Consider the following 19,279-nt stretch of genomic DNA (forward strand, 5'->3'; position numbering starts at 1 on the left):
GCTTCAATAGTCCTAAGAACATACGAAAAGCCATAGTGAGTCATATCAAGGCTCCATATTTAATCTCTCACAGTGACTAGAAGTAGATGCCTAAAGAACACTAAGAAAAGGGCTACCTTATTTGATACTTTCCTGAGTATCCTCCCTCAACACCAATTATTTTCAAGTCATGGCACTTCAAAGCCACATGTGGTTTATGGCTATAAGACACATCAGTCAATTTCTCTTCTATTCACCAGTCTGTCCTTGAACTCATGAAAATCTTTACTACTCAGAATATCACTTAGCCAACAAGTTCCACCAGTCCATTCTCCTGCATGAAACGTCACCTCTTTTTACTTGTTCAGAATATGATTCCCACCAGTTTCATTTCATAACTCTAACCACGCAATACACTAAATTCCATGTGAATATATGTAAGAATAAAAGCCTACACTAGCATATCTTAAACTATAAGTTATAGGAGGTAATCAAGTGTTTAAATACAACAATTATTTAATGTATAAACATTTACTAAGTCTGTTCCCAACTGCCACATACACTCCACATGTACAGGACTTGGCTAAAAGGATTGTTAAAATATCACCGTGTTTTGTAGTATTTCAGAATCAGCCCTGAATTTTGAGGGGGTTTCCCATCATATCAAAGGAAGACATTAAAAGTTTTCAGAGAAGGCTGTGCAGATAAAAGGGAGTAAGTGTCTAAAAATAAAACTGAAAAACAAAAATCTAAATGTTTAAAAAGTACATCAATATTTTAAAAACACTTGAAATTCTATCTATATCTCCATGTAAAAAGAATTTTTCTATTTTACTATTATCTTTAAAGTATTTGATAGAATACATCATTCAAACAGAAGAATAGAGTTACACTATACCTTGGAAGACGTTCTGCTTCTTTCCCTCTCACTTTTAATGCTTTGAAGTTTTTTTCCCAGTCCTGTTTGCTAGAAAGATGTGTCTTCACCAGAGTTTCCATATCTACTTGGCCAATTACAATCCATTCCTTTTAAACATTATTTTTTATTTCATGGAAAAGAAATATTTTCCAGATTAAAAAAACTTTGTTTCTCAATGACAATAAAATATATTAATAATGTTTTGAAGCTACATTGTCTTTAACCTTTGCGCTCCTTCAATTACCTACAGATTCTCTTAATGCAAAAATTAGGAGGTACAAAATGGTTTGACATATTCATACATTTAAGGATAATCAAAACAGATCTTGAACAAGAGTAAAAAGACAGCTATAATACTGAGGTTTCAATGGGAAATGTACATATGCTTTAAGCTAGGTATGTCCTTAAGTGGTTGGCTTAACATGGATGGACTTACTAGCTTTTGCTTATATGCCTTGCAGAAAAGGACAATAATGCACAAATGCCATTTCTCAGTTACTTCTAGAATGTCTAAGGACAATAATGTGCAAATGTCCTTGCTCAGTTACTTCTAGAATGTCTGCTTAAGATGATACAAATCAAAAAAAAAAAAAAAGTATGAGTCAGTCAAATATTGCAAATACCTTGAACTGATTAGTAACTTCTGTCAGCCTTCTAAACAAGTCCTCTGCTTTACTGAAAGCGGTCAGAAATCCATTTGCATTTCTTTCGGTCATAAGAGTGAATATAGACTCTTCTTCTACCTCACTTACTCCCCTAAACTGATTTGGAATGGAGATGAATCTTTTCATTTCTCTGTAATATCTAGCTCGTACTTCTTCAAAAGGAGGTCTGAATTGCAACCGGCCTTGCCTAAAAAATAAAACAAATCATACAAAAACTAATATTTGAATGTAATCCAAGCCAGAATACTTTCTTAATAGGAAAAAAAAAAATCTTACTTGAATGTTAGATCAATATTTATTTCTGGTAAATTCTCATTGAGTGCTTCTAAGCCCATCTGATACTGATGCTCCAGAGCTTTGTAAAGTTGATGATTCCAGTGCTGTCTCCAAGCTTTCATATCACATGATTTGAAACCCTAAAATTTAACAATGTTTATTTTTAGTTTTATTTTACTCCTCAAACCATAATTATAATCTGATACTGAGCACAATACAATCCCTGAAGACCAGGATCTCAGTAAAATTCAAAGTATCACACCACTGGAACAGGCTCCCCAGGGAAGTGCTCACGGCACCAAGCCTGTCAGAGTTCAGGGAGCATCTGGACAATGCTCTTAGTCACACATGGTTTAGTTTTAGGTAGTCCTGCGAGGAGCAGGGAGTTGGACTCGATGATCCTTATGGATCCCTTCCAACTCGAGATATTCTATGATTCTATGACCAGTTTGAGTATTAAGATCATCTGGGGCTATTACATTTATTTCAAATGAATAAAGGAATAAAAAAAATATCCAAATAAGACCAGTCTGTATGGCAGTTCAGCATAACAACTTCACTGAGGTTCACCTCCCATTGGTTTACTATGAGATTCTTCAAGGTTACTCCAAAATGCATGGGAGTCTTCTAGAAATAAGATACAGAGCTGGTTGAATGAGAGATCTAAACCTCTATCACACCTTTTATTTTCCCATAATATGTAAGCTACCTTTTAAACTGTATTTCAGAAAATTCCTGTGTGTTTCCACAGATCAACATTAACCAATAAGTAGATACAAGATTTTATCTTAAATAATTCAGATTTTCATTAGAATCTGCTACATTGCACTGTAAGAATGTGTAAAGCTGTATCAACGCTGAAGTCTGTAAATGGTCATTTGTAAGCCATCCAAGGATTTTCAAAAGGGCAATACAAGTTAAAGAAGAAATTAGAAACTTCTTCCAGCTTAATAGGTTCTCTTCTTATTTAATTGGATAGAGATTTTCAGCCAGGGCTTTGGAGGCAGTTCAAGGTTGCTGAAGGAAGCTACACAGTTAAGGTCTGCCCTACCATTCAAGGCTGCCCAGAGGAACTCTTCCAACAGAAAGATTCCAGAGATTAAGAAAATTTGAAATTGTCTCAATTAAGCCTTAAAACAATTCTAAATAGGAGTTTTAAAGAAATACGTAAAATCTTGATGACAACAGCAGTAAAAGTATATCATATTGCAATTTTGGACAGTGAAAACAGGATACACTTGGTTAAGTTTTATCACTTCTAGTCAAGGATAGATAGATTCTATCCTTGTCTATCTAGTCAAGGATAGATAGATAGATTCAGTGAGAAAGAACCTCACTGAATACAGCTTAGTTAATTTACCATATAAAATATTCTGTAATACCAAAACAATTTTCCAACAGATCTTAAAGCAAGTATAAACTATTAATTTTAAAAAAAATATATTGACTTCAAGATAAAAATTTGCAAAATAAATTTCAAAAGAAATTACAAACCAAAAGCTGAATCAATGCACTTATTTATTATTTCTATTACCTTGAGAAGATGGAAAAAATCATAAGAAAAATACAGTTAAAATACTGCATTTATTTGACTGGCAAATACTAACTAAAATAATCTGGGTTTGCATTAAAAAGGCTAAGAACACCACATCCATCAAAGAATATAGTCCCGTTATTGCTGAAGGCTATAGGAAAAATTAAACTGACTTGAATGATACCTCAAAATAGCTTAGGTGATAGTAACATCATCCAGTTACTTTGATAAGATGATATTATTTATCAGAATCTTAATCATCTTACTCGATGGTCTTAAGGGTCTTTTCCAACCTAAATGATTCTATGATTCTATTCTAAAAGTTGACAGTTGATAAGTGAACAAATAAAAATGTGGCTTTTTCATTATTTCAGGCAGAAATGCATTTTAATTCTAAATTTTATACATTTGTACTATTCTGCTTGAGGGTCAGTCATATCTGTACCAATTTCTTTATTTTACCTTGCATTAATGGCTCAGACACAACTTATCTACATGACCTAAGGTTTTCCCATTTTTTCATCTAACCCCTGTCATTTGACCAATTGTTCTTCTTCTCCCATTACTAGTATGACATAAAAAGATTATCCTCACCCTCCTCATGTGAGATTTTACATCACATCTGGCATCAACTAAGTAGTACTCAGCCAGTTTTCCTGAGCTAGCTAATAACACCTTAATAAAAATTAATTCAATCATGCTATGTTTGAGTCTTAAATCTTGATTACTGTTGAAAAGTCAAATATTCACAGTTTGCAACATGATAGTGAAACCCTGCCTGTGACTCAAGGCTGGCAAAAACAGTTCTGAGCTCCTGGAGTCCATCTTTCCAGCGCTGCTGCTGCCGAAGTAGATCAATATTCATGAGAGATACAACCTGTTAAAAGAATTTTAAAGGATAATAAACATATTCATTACCACATAAATGAAAGAAAGGGTAAAGTAAGCTATAAAAGACATGATTTCAATTTCACCTGGAAAATATACCTTTTCAATGAAGTTCATGTGCCACTTTCTTAGTTTTCTATTTTCAGTGGAAAGCCGTTCAGCAGCAGCTTGGAGTTTTTGGATATAAGCTTCCAATTCTCTAGGATTATCCCATGTTATTTGAGCTTTTCCTCCAGGACCTGATTTTGAGTGCTTGAAAAACGTACAACTTTTGTAAGGTTTAATGACAAATATAGTCTACCAGCTAGCACACAGGAAGTGATGATATGAGAAAGATGGGTTTACTCCTAGAAAAAAACAGAGGACCTCCCTCTCACTACTGCACTAGAGACATAATAATCTGGCAAATCACAGACACGTGGACATATCATTATAGCTACGTCAATGCACTGGGGAAGGATTAATGCCAGACTCTTAACAGACCTTGAAATAAATCCACTGAGACTCCTGCCCCACATACATAAGCAGACATCTTAAGCTGAGAGGACTCCTTAAACTCCTCCCTTCCTCTTTGTTCTGCACAGACCAAAAATCAAAATGTCACACTAATAATTGCTATCCAACTTCACCTGATTATCACGACATAAATTATTTAAATTACACTGTAAAATTCCACTGACTCATAAGCAGCTTTGGGGAGTTCCATTTCTCTGGGCTTTTTATGAAGGTTCTGGGGTTTTTACGCATTTTTCTAAGTTTACAGTAGAAAATCAGAAGAAAAAAGGCATCTGAAGTTCCACAACTGGACCTATTGCTAAAAGATGTAGGGCAGAAATCACGTCAAGTAGGAGAATACGTTGTACCTTTGAACACTTCTGCACCATCACTGTCTTAGGGTCTGCACATTAAAGGAATCTGTGACATAATCTGCAGCCAGCCCAAGGAAAATTTAAGAGACAGTTTGGGAACTTTTTCCAGGACACTTTTGAACCTACAGTTTGGTCTGGACTCTCCACCATTTTGTATGAACTAATCTCAGCCCCAACATCCCTTCTACTTTCAGTCCCATTCTTATACTCTGTCTTGCAAATTGGTTCTTAGGAGTGAGTTTCCAATCATTTCTGTAATGCTTGCTCTGGAGACATTATTCTCTTGCTCAATACAGAGTTTATGGGCGTGTTACAATTCTCCAGCCATTCTCACATTTGTAAGATTGTTGGAAGAGAGTGGAGTGCTTCAAACCGATCAAAACTAGTAAACTGAAATTCATGATATACATGTTTCTCCAGACATAAAATAGAGATATGGTGTTAAAAAACTGTAGATTGAAGTGCAATTTTTAAGTTCATATTGTCCCTTTGAAGCAGAAAAATTAAAATAAATCAATTCCTCCAAATTGCTCCAAATTTCTTAAAAGAATCTAAAACTTCTTTAAGTATAGTGAACTTCATAGCAATTATTAAAAAAACCCTCTTCTCAGAGCAACTATATTATGTCTGAACACCAACCCACTGTAACAAACTGCATGCATAAGTCAGTAATCAGGTAGATCCACAGATTCTTCGTTCTAAATCTAAAACAGAAACTATCCACTTTCAACCTGCCCAAAACATGAATTAGAAATATTCAAGAGAATTACAAAATCAACAGAAATTTAATAACAGTCAAAACAGTGAAACCATTCCTTAATACTAATTTATCTCCAGAATAAAGTATATGCCATTTTTACTAAAATAGACCAAAATAATGTTATTTAGAACTGTTAAACTAGTTCTACATATGGGAAATTAGAATTTAGTTCTAAATATGGGAACTGTTAAAACAGGAGTTACATTCCCAACTATTAAGGAATTGACCACATCGTGGTTCATGCATAAATTGAAACACTAAAAATAGTTCCTGAGAGAGCATATTACACTAATATCCAAAGTAAAAAGGAGTAAGCAGTTGTTTAAATAACAATATCAAAAAAAAAGGCCCACTGATTTCAATAAATGCAATTAAACAGATGGTGTTGCTTGTATAGGAAGGCTGCAGTGAAAAAGTCCAGCAATAAACACAGAAAAAGCAGCACAGAATATGCACAGATACCACTGAATTTAAAAATACAAAGAGAGAGTAATTCTTTCACCTTAATTATCTGTTCAAATGCTAAAGCAGACTGTAACATCATTGGCTTCTGACTCTCAATCATTTGTTGATCAATAGAATTATAAAAATGCGCCACCTGTAAAAATGGAGAGATTAAATTTACAAGAACAGATAAAAATATTTATGTGCCAATAAATGTAATGCAGGATATTTCTGAAAGTATTTCCCAATCAACACCATTAAGAAATGAGAATTAACTATACTAGTAAAATGTTTACAAAAATAAAGTACTATACAATGCTAATGTGATCCTATCTTCTTCTAGTGATGAATTCTAACAGCAAAAAAGACTGCTACTGACACATGCCTAAGGTGATTATACTTCACCTTAAGTGAAATAGGTTCAATCTCTGATTTATTATAAGTGGAACAGTTCCACTATTGTATACAAATGTAGGCATCTAGTGCCATTTCAGAGGCTTTCAAGCATCCGTGACATCCACCAGAATATGACACAAAACCTAAAGAAGATCTATTTACTTCCAGATTGGCAGCTCGAGTAAGAGGTATACCCTACAACTTGGTTTAGTTGTCCACACATAGACATCTAGTGCCTTTTGAGATGACAAAGGTTTCCACTTGGGCACCTGTCAATGATCCCGATGCATGGGTATCTTGTAGGTCTTGTGTCACCTCTGCCTTAGCTGTGCAGGTATCTGATACCAATGACACCCCATGTGAAACGGAATTGAGCCTATGTATCTACATAAGAATTTTTACCAATATATACATATTTATTCTTGCATCTTATAGTACCAGAAGAAAACTTGACATGGTCTTTCAACTGAAATATAAGCCAAATAAAAACTTATGTAGCATTGAGTCCAATCAAAAAATAACTCCCCCAAAAACAAACACACATTTCCATTAAAATACTTATTAATATATTTTCAGTTGAAAACTAACAATGGTGAGGACAAGCTGGTCCATATTATGACATTTTCCTTCAGTTATAATAATCAGAAACTGACACTAAAACCAGGAGATCAATGAATTACTTGTCTTATTTTTGTATATTCATACAGTAACTTCACATGGCTTTAATACTATAATTCATTTGGTTTCAAAAGAAGACATTCCAAAATTGTAAAGCATTTCTTTATTTTTGTTCTCTTTTAAGGACTCAGTTAACGTGTTCAAGAAACAAGTCACTTTCACACAGACAAACACAGCGAAAAGCTTAACCACACAGTCAGAAAAGGTAATAGTCTAGAAATGTTCTACTACTAAAGCTGGGAAGTCAGAACAGGAAGTTATTATGAGATTTAATCTTATACCTGTTTGAGGATGACCGCCTGCTTACAGAACTTTTGTGCAGTGTTTGCAACATGCTGTATTCTAGCTGGTATAGCAAAACCAAGTGCTGATAGCTGACGTACTTCTCTTAGGAGAGTCACCAAACGATCTGAATAAAGTATGTTTAATGTCCCAAAAACGCGATCCAACTCCATTACAGGACTATTAGCTTGGATGCTAAACCAAAATCAAATTAAACATATTATTAACTATAAATTGATATTGATCCTTTCTTGGGTGCATTTTATAATAATATAATAAACAATTCTAAAAAGCTTGATGTCATTCTATTACATTTTTCTACATTTATTAACATTTCCATTTACTCAGAACTTATTCTAGTAACCTTTCTCTTAATTCAAAGCCAGTGAAGACAAGGAAAAATGAACAATGCCTATTGGTTTTGCTCACAAAGTTTTTCTGGCTTGTTACAATAGTTAATATGTAACTCACAGCTAGACAGTATTTCTCAAAACCAATGGACCCATCATACTCTCTCAAGCAGGCACTTTACAGGCCCCAGCCTTCAGCACTGCAAAAGGGACGAAATTTTCTGAGGGAACCAATCCAAGAACCAGGACTTGGATCAGTGAAATGTTTTGGTATACACAATCAGATGCTAATAAGAGCATCAGCCTATCTTTAGATTTTACTCCAGCTTTTTACTCCACCATAGTAATGCTTCTACCACCATTCTTTTAGGCTTCTTTCATAAAAACTTCAGCTTTACTAATTTTTTCACTTTTTTTCTCATCTTTTTCTAGTTCCCATATCCATTGCATTCCCCTTTCCAGTGAGCTACATCTTTTCTTTTCCTTTTAATTAATCTCTTAACATCATTTAAAATCTCACAATAATAAAATTTTATGGTACTAATAAATTAGATGTCTGTTATATATTGGAGTGCTGAATCTGCTTATTTGTTATATTGGAGTGTTTTTCATAAAATAAAAGTTTACATGTAAGTATCAACTCCTGTATCCTCTGAAACTGTGGACAAACTCTTTTTTCAAAGAAAGTTTGCAACACTCAGAGATGCAAACAGAAGTTATGTGGCCAATCATTTTAAAAAAAATAATTGTTAAAATATATTTTAATATCCTATAAGGTAATTTCATTATTTTGGGGAACACAATTCATGAGGTTTAAATTTATTTTCTTACCCTTCTTCCATCTGCTCTATTTAGACTGCAGAATTTCTTGTGAATAGCAATTTATTTGTTACTCTACATGTGTCATCTGTATATCACAGATATACCCTAATCTCATCTGGTTTCTAGACATTATCACTATATGGATTACAATGGGTAACAAGTAGTAACAACAAGCAAACCAAACATGTCTTTCATTCCAGGTGTTACTAGAAACTGCAAGATTAGTTATTAACTGTATACTTCACCCTACCAATTAAGCCTGGCACGATGATGCAATGATAATGAACTCTTCCATTTTGTTTCTCCACTCATTCTCAGTTCTGTAAAATTTTTTATTTCCTTTGTCAAGTTCTATTGAATTACACCACACTACAGCTTTCAGCATAAACATTATTTAAACAAAAATGTATTTACCAAAGTCCTGACTTGGGATTTGATAATTCTGACTGGATATTCCTAGACCAATCATCAAATTGTTCTTGTTCATATACTTTTAACTTTTCCAGAAAAGAATCTGCACTTTGATGAAAAGTTTGAAATCCAGACAAGTCAGACAGAAGAGCCTCTGCCAGCTTGATAGCATCATCCACCTTAAACACAATCACAAAGAAAGGAAGTTTAACTTCCCAGTATTCAATTAGAAAAGAAAAATCACCACGATAAAAATCAGTATTATAAAACATGCAAGTGGGATTCAAAAACACATTAGAAAAAAAAAGTGAATCCTGAATTATGTCCCAGATGTTCAAATTCCCATTACAGTAAATCAGGTCTGAATAAGTTGTCCACCACAGGTGTCTACCACTATTAAGATACCGCAGAGTATCCCACCTGGTCTTTAGTTAATTCTCCATAAAGGTACAGATCTCCCATGCGTCTTGTGTTGTATCTACAAGGTCCATGCCAATACTCAAATGTATTTCAAATGGGATTTCACATCTATGTGTGGACAAATTAATCAAAACCCTAGTCAATAGAATCAGTTGAGGTTTGAGAACAATTAAAAAATTTAGCACAGCCTAAAGTAGACACACAACTGACACGCATCAGCTGAACTGCTCTCTAGGTCTTTAGCAGACCAAGCAGAAGAAATAATTGTGAAACCTGAGCTGCTGCTTTTCTCTCTGTAGGACACATAACAAAGTAACACCCTTAAGACCTCCACCCTTTGTCACATTCAGCTGAAATGGGCCCTTGAGTTTTCTGCAAATCAGAGATGAATGCCAAAAAACTGGGCTAATAGTTATTCTGGGATAAGTAACTTCTATTTTCATTCAAATCTATAGTTATTGTAAATGTCACTTATGTTTACAGAAAACATTTTGCTTTTACCTAGTCCATACTTTCCAAAAAAGTTCCAGAGTTTCCATCTAAAGTGTAAATACAAACTAACAAAAATAACGTAAGTTAAAATAGAGTCAAATATGTTTTAAACTCATTCTGTTGTAAGACAACACAGAATCATTTGACATTTACTTTTACTACAGTCTCTGTAGTAAATTCCCTAGCAGGCACTGACTCAAAAAAGTACTACCAAGAAATCCCTTTGATTTCAAGGGGACACTACGCAGGTTAGTAATAACAAGTGAGAATTAGGATGTCAGAATCTGGCTATCTGTAAATTGTAAATACAATTTTAAAATGCAAACTGGAGGGTAAAATTTAACAAAAATGCCTCCTGTCAGAATTTTGGTCCTTTTTTTGGCCAAAAAAAAATTAAGTCATAAAAACAGGAAGTTCAGTGTATTACGAAAAGACTGTCTTCTGGGTCAGTTAATAAAATTCAACTTAGCAAGCAGCACCACTGATAAGGAATCTTGATTATATAACTCTTGGGAAGTCCACAATTTTTCTGTGGGGAATTCCTCACAGAAATCTCAAATACCTTGTTTTACGTTCTATGATAATATTGTGTCTAAACAGTAACAGAATCTGTTACCTTCAGCTCCAGCTGCCGTACCCATACAATATTATTGACAACTTCAGAAAGGTTTTTGCCTGACAGTGGTCCAGAAGCATCACCAGGAACACCATGGCATCGAGTTTCAAAGTCTGTCTGATAGTCTGACACAAGCAAAAGATTCATGTTAGACCAGAAACCTAATAGAACACGCTTAAAATTATTATTGTTGTTATAAAAATATACTAGGGATACTGACATAGTCCTGAAAGTAAATAAAAAATTCCAGTATTTGCAAAAAAACTAATGCAATTAAATACTTTTAAATACATTTTTACCTTTGACATAATCTTGAAGTCTTGCTAGCAATGTTTCCCTTTCAAAAAGCAATTCTTTGCTTATATTTGGATGTTTTATCAGTTCCTTATATTTCTGAAATATTTGAAGAAGCTGGAATAAGAAGTTTAAAAAAAGTTATCTCTTTCTCCTGAAAAAAAATTAAACATAGTCTGACGCTACTCATTAGTGCTGTTCATAAGTACTGTCTTTGGCTCTAAGTACTTATTCCCATGCTCTAAACTGAATATTTAAGAATTCAGTAAACTTTACCTTTAGGAAAATATTCAGACTACAAAAATACCCATACCTGCTGAGGACTGTCCTGAATTTCTGAAATAAATTTCTTCAATTTGCTTGCTATTTTTTGTTCTGCTGGTGCAATAATTCTTTCATACTGACAAACTGCTGCTTTCCATAATGGCTAGAGATAATGAGTTCATATGTTAGTTTAGGACTATCCTTATACATCATAAAAAGTCACAGAAAGAATGTGAATAAATTAAAAATAAGCATTATACCTCTGTGTAAGGATTATAGTGTACAGGATTTAGGCCAGCAAAGGGTTCAAACACTTGGGCAAGATGTAAAGCATTTTGTTCTCCAGCTGGCAAAAAGAATGTAAGTTTTTCATGCAGTGTTCTAACAGTTAGCACCTATGACAGAAAAAAATATTAGATATATCCAACATATTTTTACATAAAACCTACATTTAGAAGCAAAAAGCAAAAGTAGCACATCCCATCCCTCTCCATCTTACAAGAAACTTTTGAAAGGCTTAGACAAACACGGATTATGGAATGCTATCTGACTCTGAAAGGGCTATAAGAGTGTTTTAATTCCCTTTTTTAACTTAAAACAACATTGTTTAATTCTGTGTCTAATTAAATAAATGTGTATAATCCAAATCTCTACCTCATCAAGACGTTTGCCCAGTTTGGCTAACGGTTCGGGGGAATATTTCTCATTTTTCCATGGATGTAGTGTATAACGTTGCCACAGTTGTCCAGTTAGGTACTCACAAGCAGACACCCACTGCTCACAAATCAAGATGCCAGCCTTTAGATTTTCTTTAACACTGTGAAAAGCATCCTCCCACAAATTCAAAGCTGCTAATTTTCTCTGAACATATCTACCTAGCGAGCCACCTATAACACAAAATGTATAGAAAAGCAATATGTTATGTTTGTTTAAAATGATTCCTTTAAACGCTACACCACATTCCAATCATGTTTTTAATAAACTAGGGTAACATCTTGATTTCAAACCACACAAATATAGCAATAACTGATTATTTTGTTTCAGATTCAATAAATCTCTTAAACATCTCCAAGTTAAACAGAGGTTGGTCCAACATCAGAAGCTAATGGATTTGGATTCTGGAATCCACACACAAGCATCTGTCTTTATCAGCAGTAATGGCAGTAGCTGGCTGCCCCCAGCAATCCTTCCCCTCAGGCACACACACATCTGGCAGCAGCAGACAAACTCACTGTTTTATGTCTGTCCCAGAACGTGGGACTGCTGTCGAGAGAATGAGAGAAGCAACCTCTCTGCACGTCCTGCTCTCACCTCCACACAGACTCAATCAACCTTCAAATGGGGGTTTATGTAAATAAATTTTCTGTTCTGAAAGACAAGGAGTCAAACAGAAGCAAGACAAATCCAGTCCACAGGCTGAAAGGTATCCAAGTCCACCTTGTTACTATCACCTTCCCAAGCATGTGTGAAGGCATCTACCAGAACTGGCTGAATTATTGGATACTATAAGGCAAATAATATTCATGGATCATAATTACAAGAAGAAAGCACCTTAATGCTGTAGGCTATCACTGGTGCCTTTAGAAGGAAGAAGGTCTCTGTTCAAGGATTCATTTTACTTTTTCTCAACTGTTCATTTAATAAAGACTGCATAAAGGTTTACCTATTACATCCAAGAGATTATGCATGCGTAGCTGTGGATAAGGATCATGTTCTGTTTGTCTCCACACACCATCAACAGTATCCTTAGTTGTCTCCACCAAATCCACAACTTCAAATAATGAGAGACTATCCAAGTTGTAATAATCCTAGAAAAAAATATCCTTAATACGATTACTTTGCAACTAGTATTGCAGAAACATTTATACTTTTCTGAAGCTGGCAATTGCTATAGTTTTCTGGGGTTTATTGCTTAACAGAATACGGCATAATCCTCTCAAAAAACAAGATTTGTGTAAGTGTATCCATGTGAAGAATGCATTGATATCTGAAGCGCTATTCAAGCAAGCGCTTTACAGGCGCCAAAAATTTTGCATGATAGCATTCATTATTATTGTCTGCATTTTCAGTTTTCCTTTTTATAATTTCATGAGTCAATTTCTAGTTCAGAAACTGTAGCATACTGTTGTATTTCTACAGCAGCTCTTAGTATTCAACAGTCAAATCTGCTCCCAATTAAATGTTGACATTCCCCTACACCATTGTCACTAGAAACTACATGAATGTCATTTAAAGTAAAATTTTGCCTAAGAAAAAATAACTAAATAGTTATATATTCATATATTTGACAAGAGTGTACATATACTGACATATATTTCATAAGAGGGGTTTTCACTAAGTCTACAAATATATTACTGATCACACAAAAGAAAACATACTTTTGCAATGTCCTCAAATAGGTCTTTAAAATGAGAAGCTCTCTCTTTACTACACCATTTACTTCCATGATGAGCACACTCTATCCAGAACTGAAATTCATCTGTTGGTGTAAGTATAGCTGCAAATAATAATGGAAAATGTTTAAATATGAAATACATGAACGGTCACAAAATATTTTCAGTCAGAACATACTTTCTAAAGCAAATTTTTACTATATGGTTATGTAATTATCCTTCAACTTCTGACTCTGACTAGACGTAGTATCAAGTTCATACCAAGAGACCAGAGCTGATCATCACTAATACCAATCTACTCACCACAACCTGTTATATTTCACACTCTGCAGTCACTGGGATAACGAAGACTGAAAACTCAACCTGTAAATAAATTGTTTACTCCTAATTTAAAATTAACTATAAAAGATGTAACTGCAAAACAAACCTCGCACATCATCTTCACTGAATTTTGTTCCTGTGTAATTAGGATCTGATTTTCTGAGAACAGTACTCAAGCCAGCTTCAAGCTCACTTAAAAGTTTCTGGAGTTTGGGATCAAATGTTTTACTCCATCTCTCATCCTGCAATGAAAATTTCAAAAATTGTGACTCACGTGATAGAACAATTACTGTCTTCCATTAATCTTAAAAAAAAAATTATGCAGATTAATAGCAGTAACTAACCACATGGTGGGACAAAGTAGTAATCTATTTTTCTTAAAGTCAAGGAAAAGCACCTCATTTTTTTCATTTAATAATTCAGAATAATACTGTAAAAATTTATCACAAAATCAAAAGTCAGTTGTCAGATTTATAAAGGCACTCTGAAAATGTGTTCAAAATTCTTTGTTAATGAATTCTCCTAAGTTAAATTTGGAATCTACTTCTATAGCAGAATCTGGAAATTGATAGAATCAAATATTAAAAGTTATTGTGTTTTTCTAAAATTATTAATATTACGACATACAAGAAATTAAGAACATTTAAATGCTGAAACTCTGCTTGTTCAGCTATGAAATACAGCCATGGTGATCATTTTTGACAAAAAAATCCACAAAGGAAATATATTTGTAATGGAACAGAAGGAAAAGCCTCAGAACATTTTAAAAAAGCAAAACTATGAAAAATGCAGCTGCACAAATTAATCTAGAGCCTAGCATAGCTATCCCCCACATATTATAGAATCATAGTTTGCATGAGAGAGACCTATGCGTTTCATATAAAATATAAGAATATCTAAAACAAGAAAAGGACACAAGACTGGAATTACTGGTAGAAAGGAGGTAAGGAGCTGTTGTCTCCATTAACCACCACTGCCCAGTGTATTCCACATTTCTAGTCAGGCACAGGTATGACCAGAATCCTCCTCTCCTCCTTACTAATAGGAGATGAAGTACCTTCTTTAACTTAGAAATTAGAACTATCATCCATTATTTAAACTCTTAAAATATTTTATTTTTAAAACATAAAAATATTTTATTTTAAAACGTAAAATAACATAAAATGTTAACTCAGTTAACATCTTATGGAATTTCAATGTTCAATAAATCTACAGAACATTTAAACTGGTATATTGCTCACCTTCAGTAATACTGGTGCAAAAACTTGTCGTAGAGCTTGATAAAGGGTGTTAATTGGTGAATCTAGCATAGATGACACAAGAATATTACTATGAAGATTATCTTCTGTAATTACATCAGGTCGCAGCTTAAAGAACACCAACACATTATCTGAACCAGTATCTTCAATCTGTAATAATCAAGAAGACAGGATTTGTTTAGAAAACTGTCATTGACTGCATATTATACTAAATTATGTACACCATTTACACAAATTATTTACATCAAGAAAAAAAATTATAAAACACCGTATTACTCCCTGTGGGATCTGACAATATTCTGGTAGTATCTGATTTGCACAGAAAATGAAAACTTTTATTATACTCATTCCTGAGTTCACAGGAACCTGAATTCCAACATCAAATACGTAATGTCTTTTTCATGACGAAATATCTGTAAATACCATAATTACTTATGTTATTTTGATTTTGAAAACTCCACTTACCACTTTCTAGGGACAAACCAGAAACTCCATCTTGTGCCTAGAGAAAACTAAGCATGAAGTCTATCTTTTTTATTGCATTTTTATACTATATCACCTTGGGAATATTTTTCTAAATATGCAGTATTGTTCTCTTGAGTCTGTAAATATATAATTCTATTGCAATTCATAGATTTCTCAAGGACAGAGAAAGGCATGCTCCTTCATCAGTAAAATCCTAAGTTGTAACATGACTCTTGTTCCCCTTCACAGTCCAACTTATGGGTAAACTTCCAAAAATTGCCATAAAATCAATTATTGAAACTATTTGTGCCCGAGGAGAATTCATAAACCAGGAGCACATTATTAAACATTTGATAAAACAATAGCAAAAAGATAGGCTAGCTGAAATCCCAAATTCCGTGCGATTGTAAACAACTGTGAACTTTTTTTCTGTTAAAAGAAACAGAGGGCTAGTAAGAACAGCTTTCAATTTTACCGGACAGTATCAGTTTTACTTTCTTACCAAGTCTTTAGCCCAACACCTTCAGACATCATTTCCCTGAGACAATAGGTATACATTATAGCCCCGATACGCATCTGATCTTCCACAGCTGCTGACAGTGGCTTTGTATATTAGACAGTGGCTCAGCAGCACACCCCAAAAACTGCTGCACATAAATGTTCATTCTTGCATTAATATAGCATGCACTAGACTTTACAGACTACACAGACTACACCAGGAGGTACGCGAGCTACTGGTCCACACAGGAGTTCACATGTTAACGACCCATTACACTAGTCTTCAGTGCAGAAAAAAACTGTCACTGACATAACAGACACCACGTCCCTCATCTCACAGCAGAATGACGGGATGCACATCAAGACCCGCGTTCTGCCTGTACACTCTATGTGGCAGGCACCGCACCGTGTCCTGATTACATGGTGACATTCAGTGCACGTCACACCCCACGGTATCACTGAGATGAGTCACTCGCTGAACACAAACACTCAGAGCAGGGCATCTTATACAATGAACCTCAGATTTGCTCACAGCTGGACACATCAATCTGCAAAACGCATGATTTGGATAAACACCTACCTTGGGACTTGTCAGCCAGTGTGCCACATATTGGGCCACTTTTCCTGCATGGACATTGGCAATGCAATCCTTCCAGTCACCTGCATCCACCCTTGCCCAGGAACAACCCACACACCAGACTCCACCTGGCATTTTCAACAAGACAATATGCCATTCTCCAGGCTGCATTACATTCACAGTGACAATATACAGCACACTAAAACTACGTATCAGCATTGGCACAATGCAATAACAAATATATCACACAGCTGACCATATGGTGTTCACAGACTCTTGAGCCAGTAATTTATGCCGCAGACACTGAGACCAGCATAGACATTTGCAGTAGGAAGATGTCTCCCAAATCAGATACCAGTCTTTTAACCACTAAACCTGGGCTGGACCCCAGGCTCTGCATTCCCACTGGCACACTGGGATGCGGGGGACACGCTGGATCCATAAGTGCCTGGACACACTCGGCTGAACACTACCGTACCTTGTTGGATGCGGTGAGCTGGGTGCCCGAGTGCTGCACAACGAGGAGGAACTCATTGCCGTCGTCGAGAAAGTTGGTCAGCTCCGGACGGGAACGGAGCCCCGCGGCCAGGGCAGCGGCACCAACAGCTGGATCCAGTCCGAAGTAGTTAGCAGCCGTGGCCGAAATAAAGCGCTTCCTCTTGTCTCCCTCCCCGGCCATGCTGGCAGGACGCACCCCCGCCAGGCAGGATCAAGGCAGGGGTGGATCCAGACCCCCACGGGAGCACATGGAGGGCTGACGGGAGAAGACCCAAAGGCGGGCGGCGGTAAGGACGGCGGCTCACGCCCGGGTACAGGGCGAGGCCCGAGGCCTCCCGGCGTCCCTGCGTTGCCGGGACCCGTCACTATGGTGACTGAAAATGGCGGCCCTGGCGCGCTCTCGAGCTTGGTCCGGGTGGTGACGGCGGGGAGAAGGGCGGCAGTCGACGCGCTCGGTAATCGGCAGGCACGCCAAGCCGAGCGAGCGGGGCGAAGCGACGCTCCGCCCCGCGGGGCGGTGTTGGGCGGGGCCCTGGCGGCGCGCGCCCTCTGCAGGCCGCCCCGGGGCCGCCTGAGGCGGGGGCGGCACGCGCCTCCTCCCGGTCCGGCGGAGCGCCCTGCGGTGCCCGGGGCTCGGCCGTCCCCGGCGGCGCCCCGCCCTGCTGCATGGCTTTGCTCTCGGGGTCATCGAAGCATCTCTCCTGCCATCAGGCGCATTACGGTGTCACCGGCACCGCGGTACTTGGGGTGCTTCCTTCTCCCCTCCCCCGCTCCGTTACCGATCAGTTTCCGCTACCGAAACAACGATTCTCGGGCTTGCGCTGCTTCGGTACCGCAAGGCGGGAGAGGGACGGCTGCCCCGGCTGCGGGCCCGGCCCCGGGAGGCGGTGGGCGAGCGCTCAGGGCTTCCAGACACCGGCCACCAGCAGCAGGGACCCGCGGAGGAACGTACTCCCGCCAGCGACACCCTCCCGCCGCAGGGACACCCGCCCCGCAGCCCCCGGCTTCTCGAGCTGGACGGGGCTTCGGGGGCAGAGGCTGGCTGTGGGGGACAACTGGCGACGAGCCGCCAGCGTGCAGTAGCGATGCCAACAACTAACGCTGTAGAATAAACCTGAATGGCGATCAACTGCGACCGCCTTTACGCCTCACGCCGGGAGCCCTGCGGCGGGCTGGCCGGTGCTGCCTACGGCAGATCCGCCACCGGGGGCGCGTGCTCGTGGCTTCCAGTGGTTTCGCGAGTCAGTGCGGGTTTTAGTTATCTGCTCTCCGTTCAGCGCCTGCCAACGCCTCCGACCGGTTCTTCAGACTAAGAGGGTCTTTACGATGAAACAACATCTCTTCTTCCCCGGCAGCTGGGCTTTAACTCGGCCACCACCCGCGCCCCCGCCACCCGCGCCTGCGGCTCTCGGCAGGCAGCTCACCCGGCCTCACGCCAGCCTCCGGCGCTGCCGCCGGCCCGCCCCGCCCCGCCGCCGCGGTGCCCGCGGGACACGGCCCTGCATCTCCCGCCCGAGCGCCTCGCGGCCGCGCTGGCCCCGCGGCATTGCGCGGGCACCGGTAGCGAAGGGTTCACGCCTCCCCGTTACATCCTGCTGTGAGCGCGCGCTGTAACGGCCACACAGCCCCTGCTCTTCGTGATCGCGCTCCCCCACGCCACCGTGAGCCGCCCTCAGAGCCACCCGCCCGAGCAAACGGCCCCGAGAGCCGGGCCCGCGGCGGGCCGGGCCGCCTGACCGGCCGAGGGGCGGCAGCTCGCTCCGCACCGCCGCCGGGTGCAGCAGCGCCCGCCAAGGCGGAGGCGGCCGAGAAGAGCACGTGGGCGGGGCCAAGGGCGGGGCGGCACCTCACGGCGGGAAGGGCGCGAGCCTAGCTCCGCCCACTCAGAGGCGGGGCCCCGGCGGCGGAC

The 19,279-nt window shown here is 38.4% G+C and overlaps 1 protein-coding gene across 4 annotated transcripts in view; it reads right to left on the reverse strand.

Moving 5' to 3' along the window:
• The window catches only part of DYNC2H1 (dynein cytoplasmic 2 heavy chain 1), a 186,797-nt gene extending 167,613 nt beyond the window's left edge, over nt 1–19,184 (reverse strand). For 2 of the 4 annotated variants that reach the window (XM_075491022.1, XM_075491021.1), the window contains exons 1-18: nt 17,351–19,184; nt 15,315–15,482; nt 14,180–14,315; nt 13,738–13,856; nt 13,023–13,167; nt 12,014–12,246; nt 11,620–11,754; nt 11,409–11,522; nt 11,101–11,212; nt 10,802–10,926; nt 9,277–9,452; nt 7,690–7,885; nt 6,393–6,488; nt 4,361–4,513; nt 4,152–4,250; nt 1,840–1,979; nt 1,522–1,750; nt 878–1,005 (exon numbers count right to left, since the gene is read on the reverse strand). In XM_075491022.1, the coding sequence (XP_075347137.1) occupies nt 878–1,005; nt 1,522–1,750; nt 1,840–1,979; nt 4,152–4,250; nt 4,361–4,513; nt 6,393–6,488; nt 7,690–7,885; nt 9,277–9,452; nt 10,802–10,926; nt 11,101–11,212; nt 11,409–11,522; nt 11,620–11,754; nt 12,014–12,246; nt 13,023–13,167; nt 13,738–13,856; nt 14,180–14,315; nt 15,315–15,482; nt 17,351–17,551 (2,705 nt within the window). In that variant the 5' untranslated portion in view covers nt 17,552–19,184. Of the gene's footprint in view, nt 1–877; nt 1,006–1,521; nt 1,751–1,839; nt 1,980–4,123; nt 4,251–4,360; nt 4,514–6,392; nt 6,489–7,689; nt 7,886–9,276; nt 9,453–10,801; nt 10,927–11,100; nt 11,213–11,408; nt 11,523–11,619; nt 11,755–12,013; nt 12,247–13,022; nt 13,168–13,737; nt 13,857–14,179; nt 14,316–15,314; nt 15,483–17,350 lie in introns of those variants that run through there. The other 2 variants (XM_075491020.1, XM_075491023.1) reach the window with 2 other exon arrangements.
• Nucleotides 19,185–19,279: the final 95 nt, after the last annotated feature.

The sequence above is a fragment of the Mycteria americana genome, chromosome 1, assembly GCF_035582795.1.
Source record: "Mycteria americana isolate JAX WOST 10 ecotype Jacksonville Zoo and Gardens chromosome 1, USCA_MyAme_1.0, whole genome shotgun sequence".
Classification (NCBI taxonomy): domain Eukaryota; kingdom Metazoa; phylum Chordata; class Aves; order Ciconiiformes; family Ciconiidae; genus Mycteria; species Mycteria americana.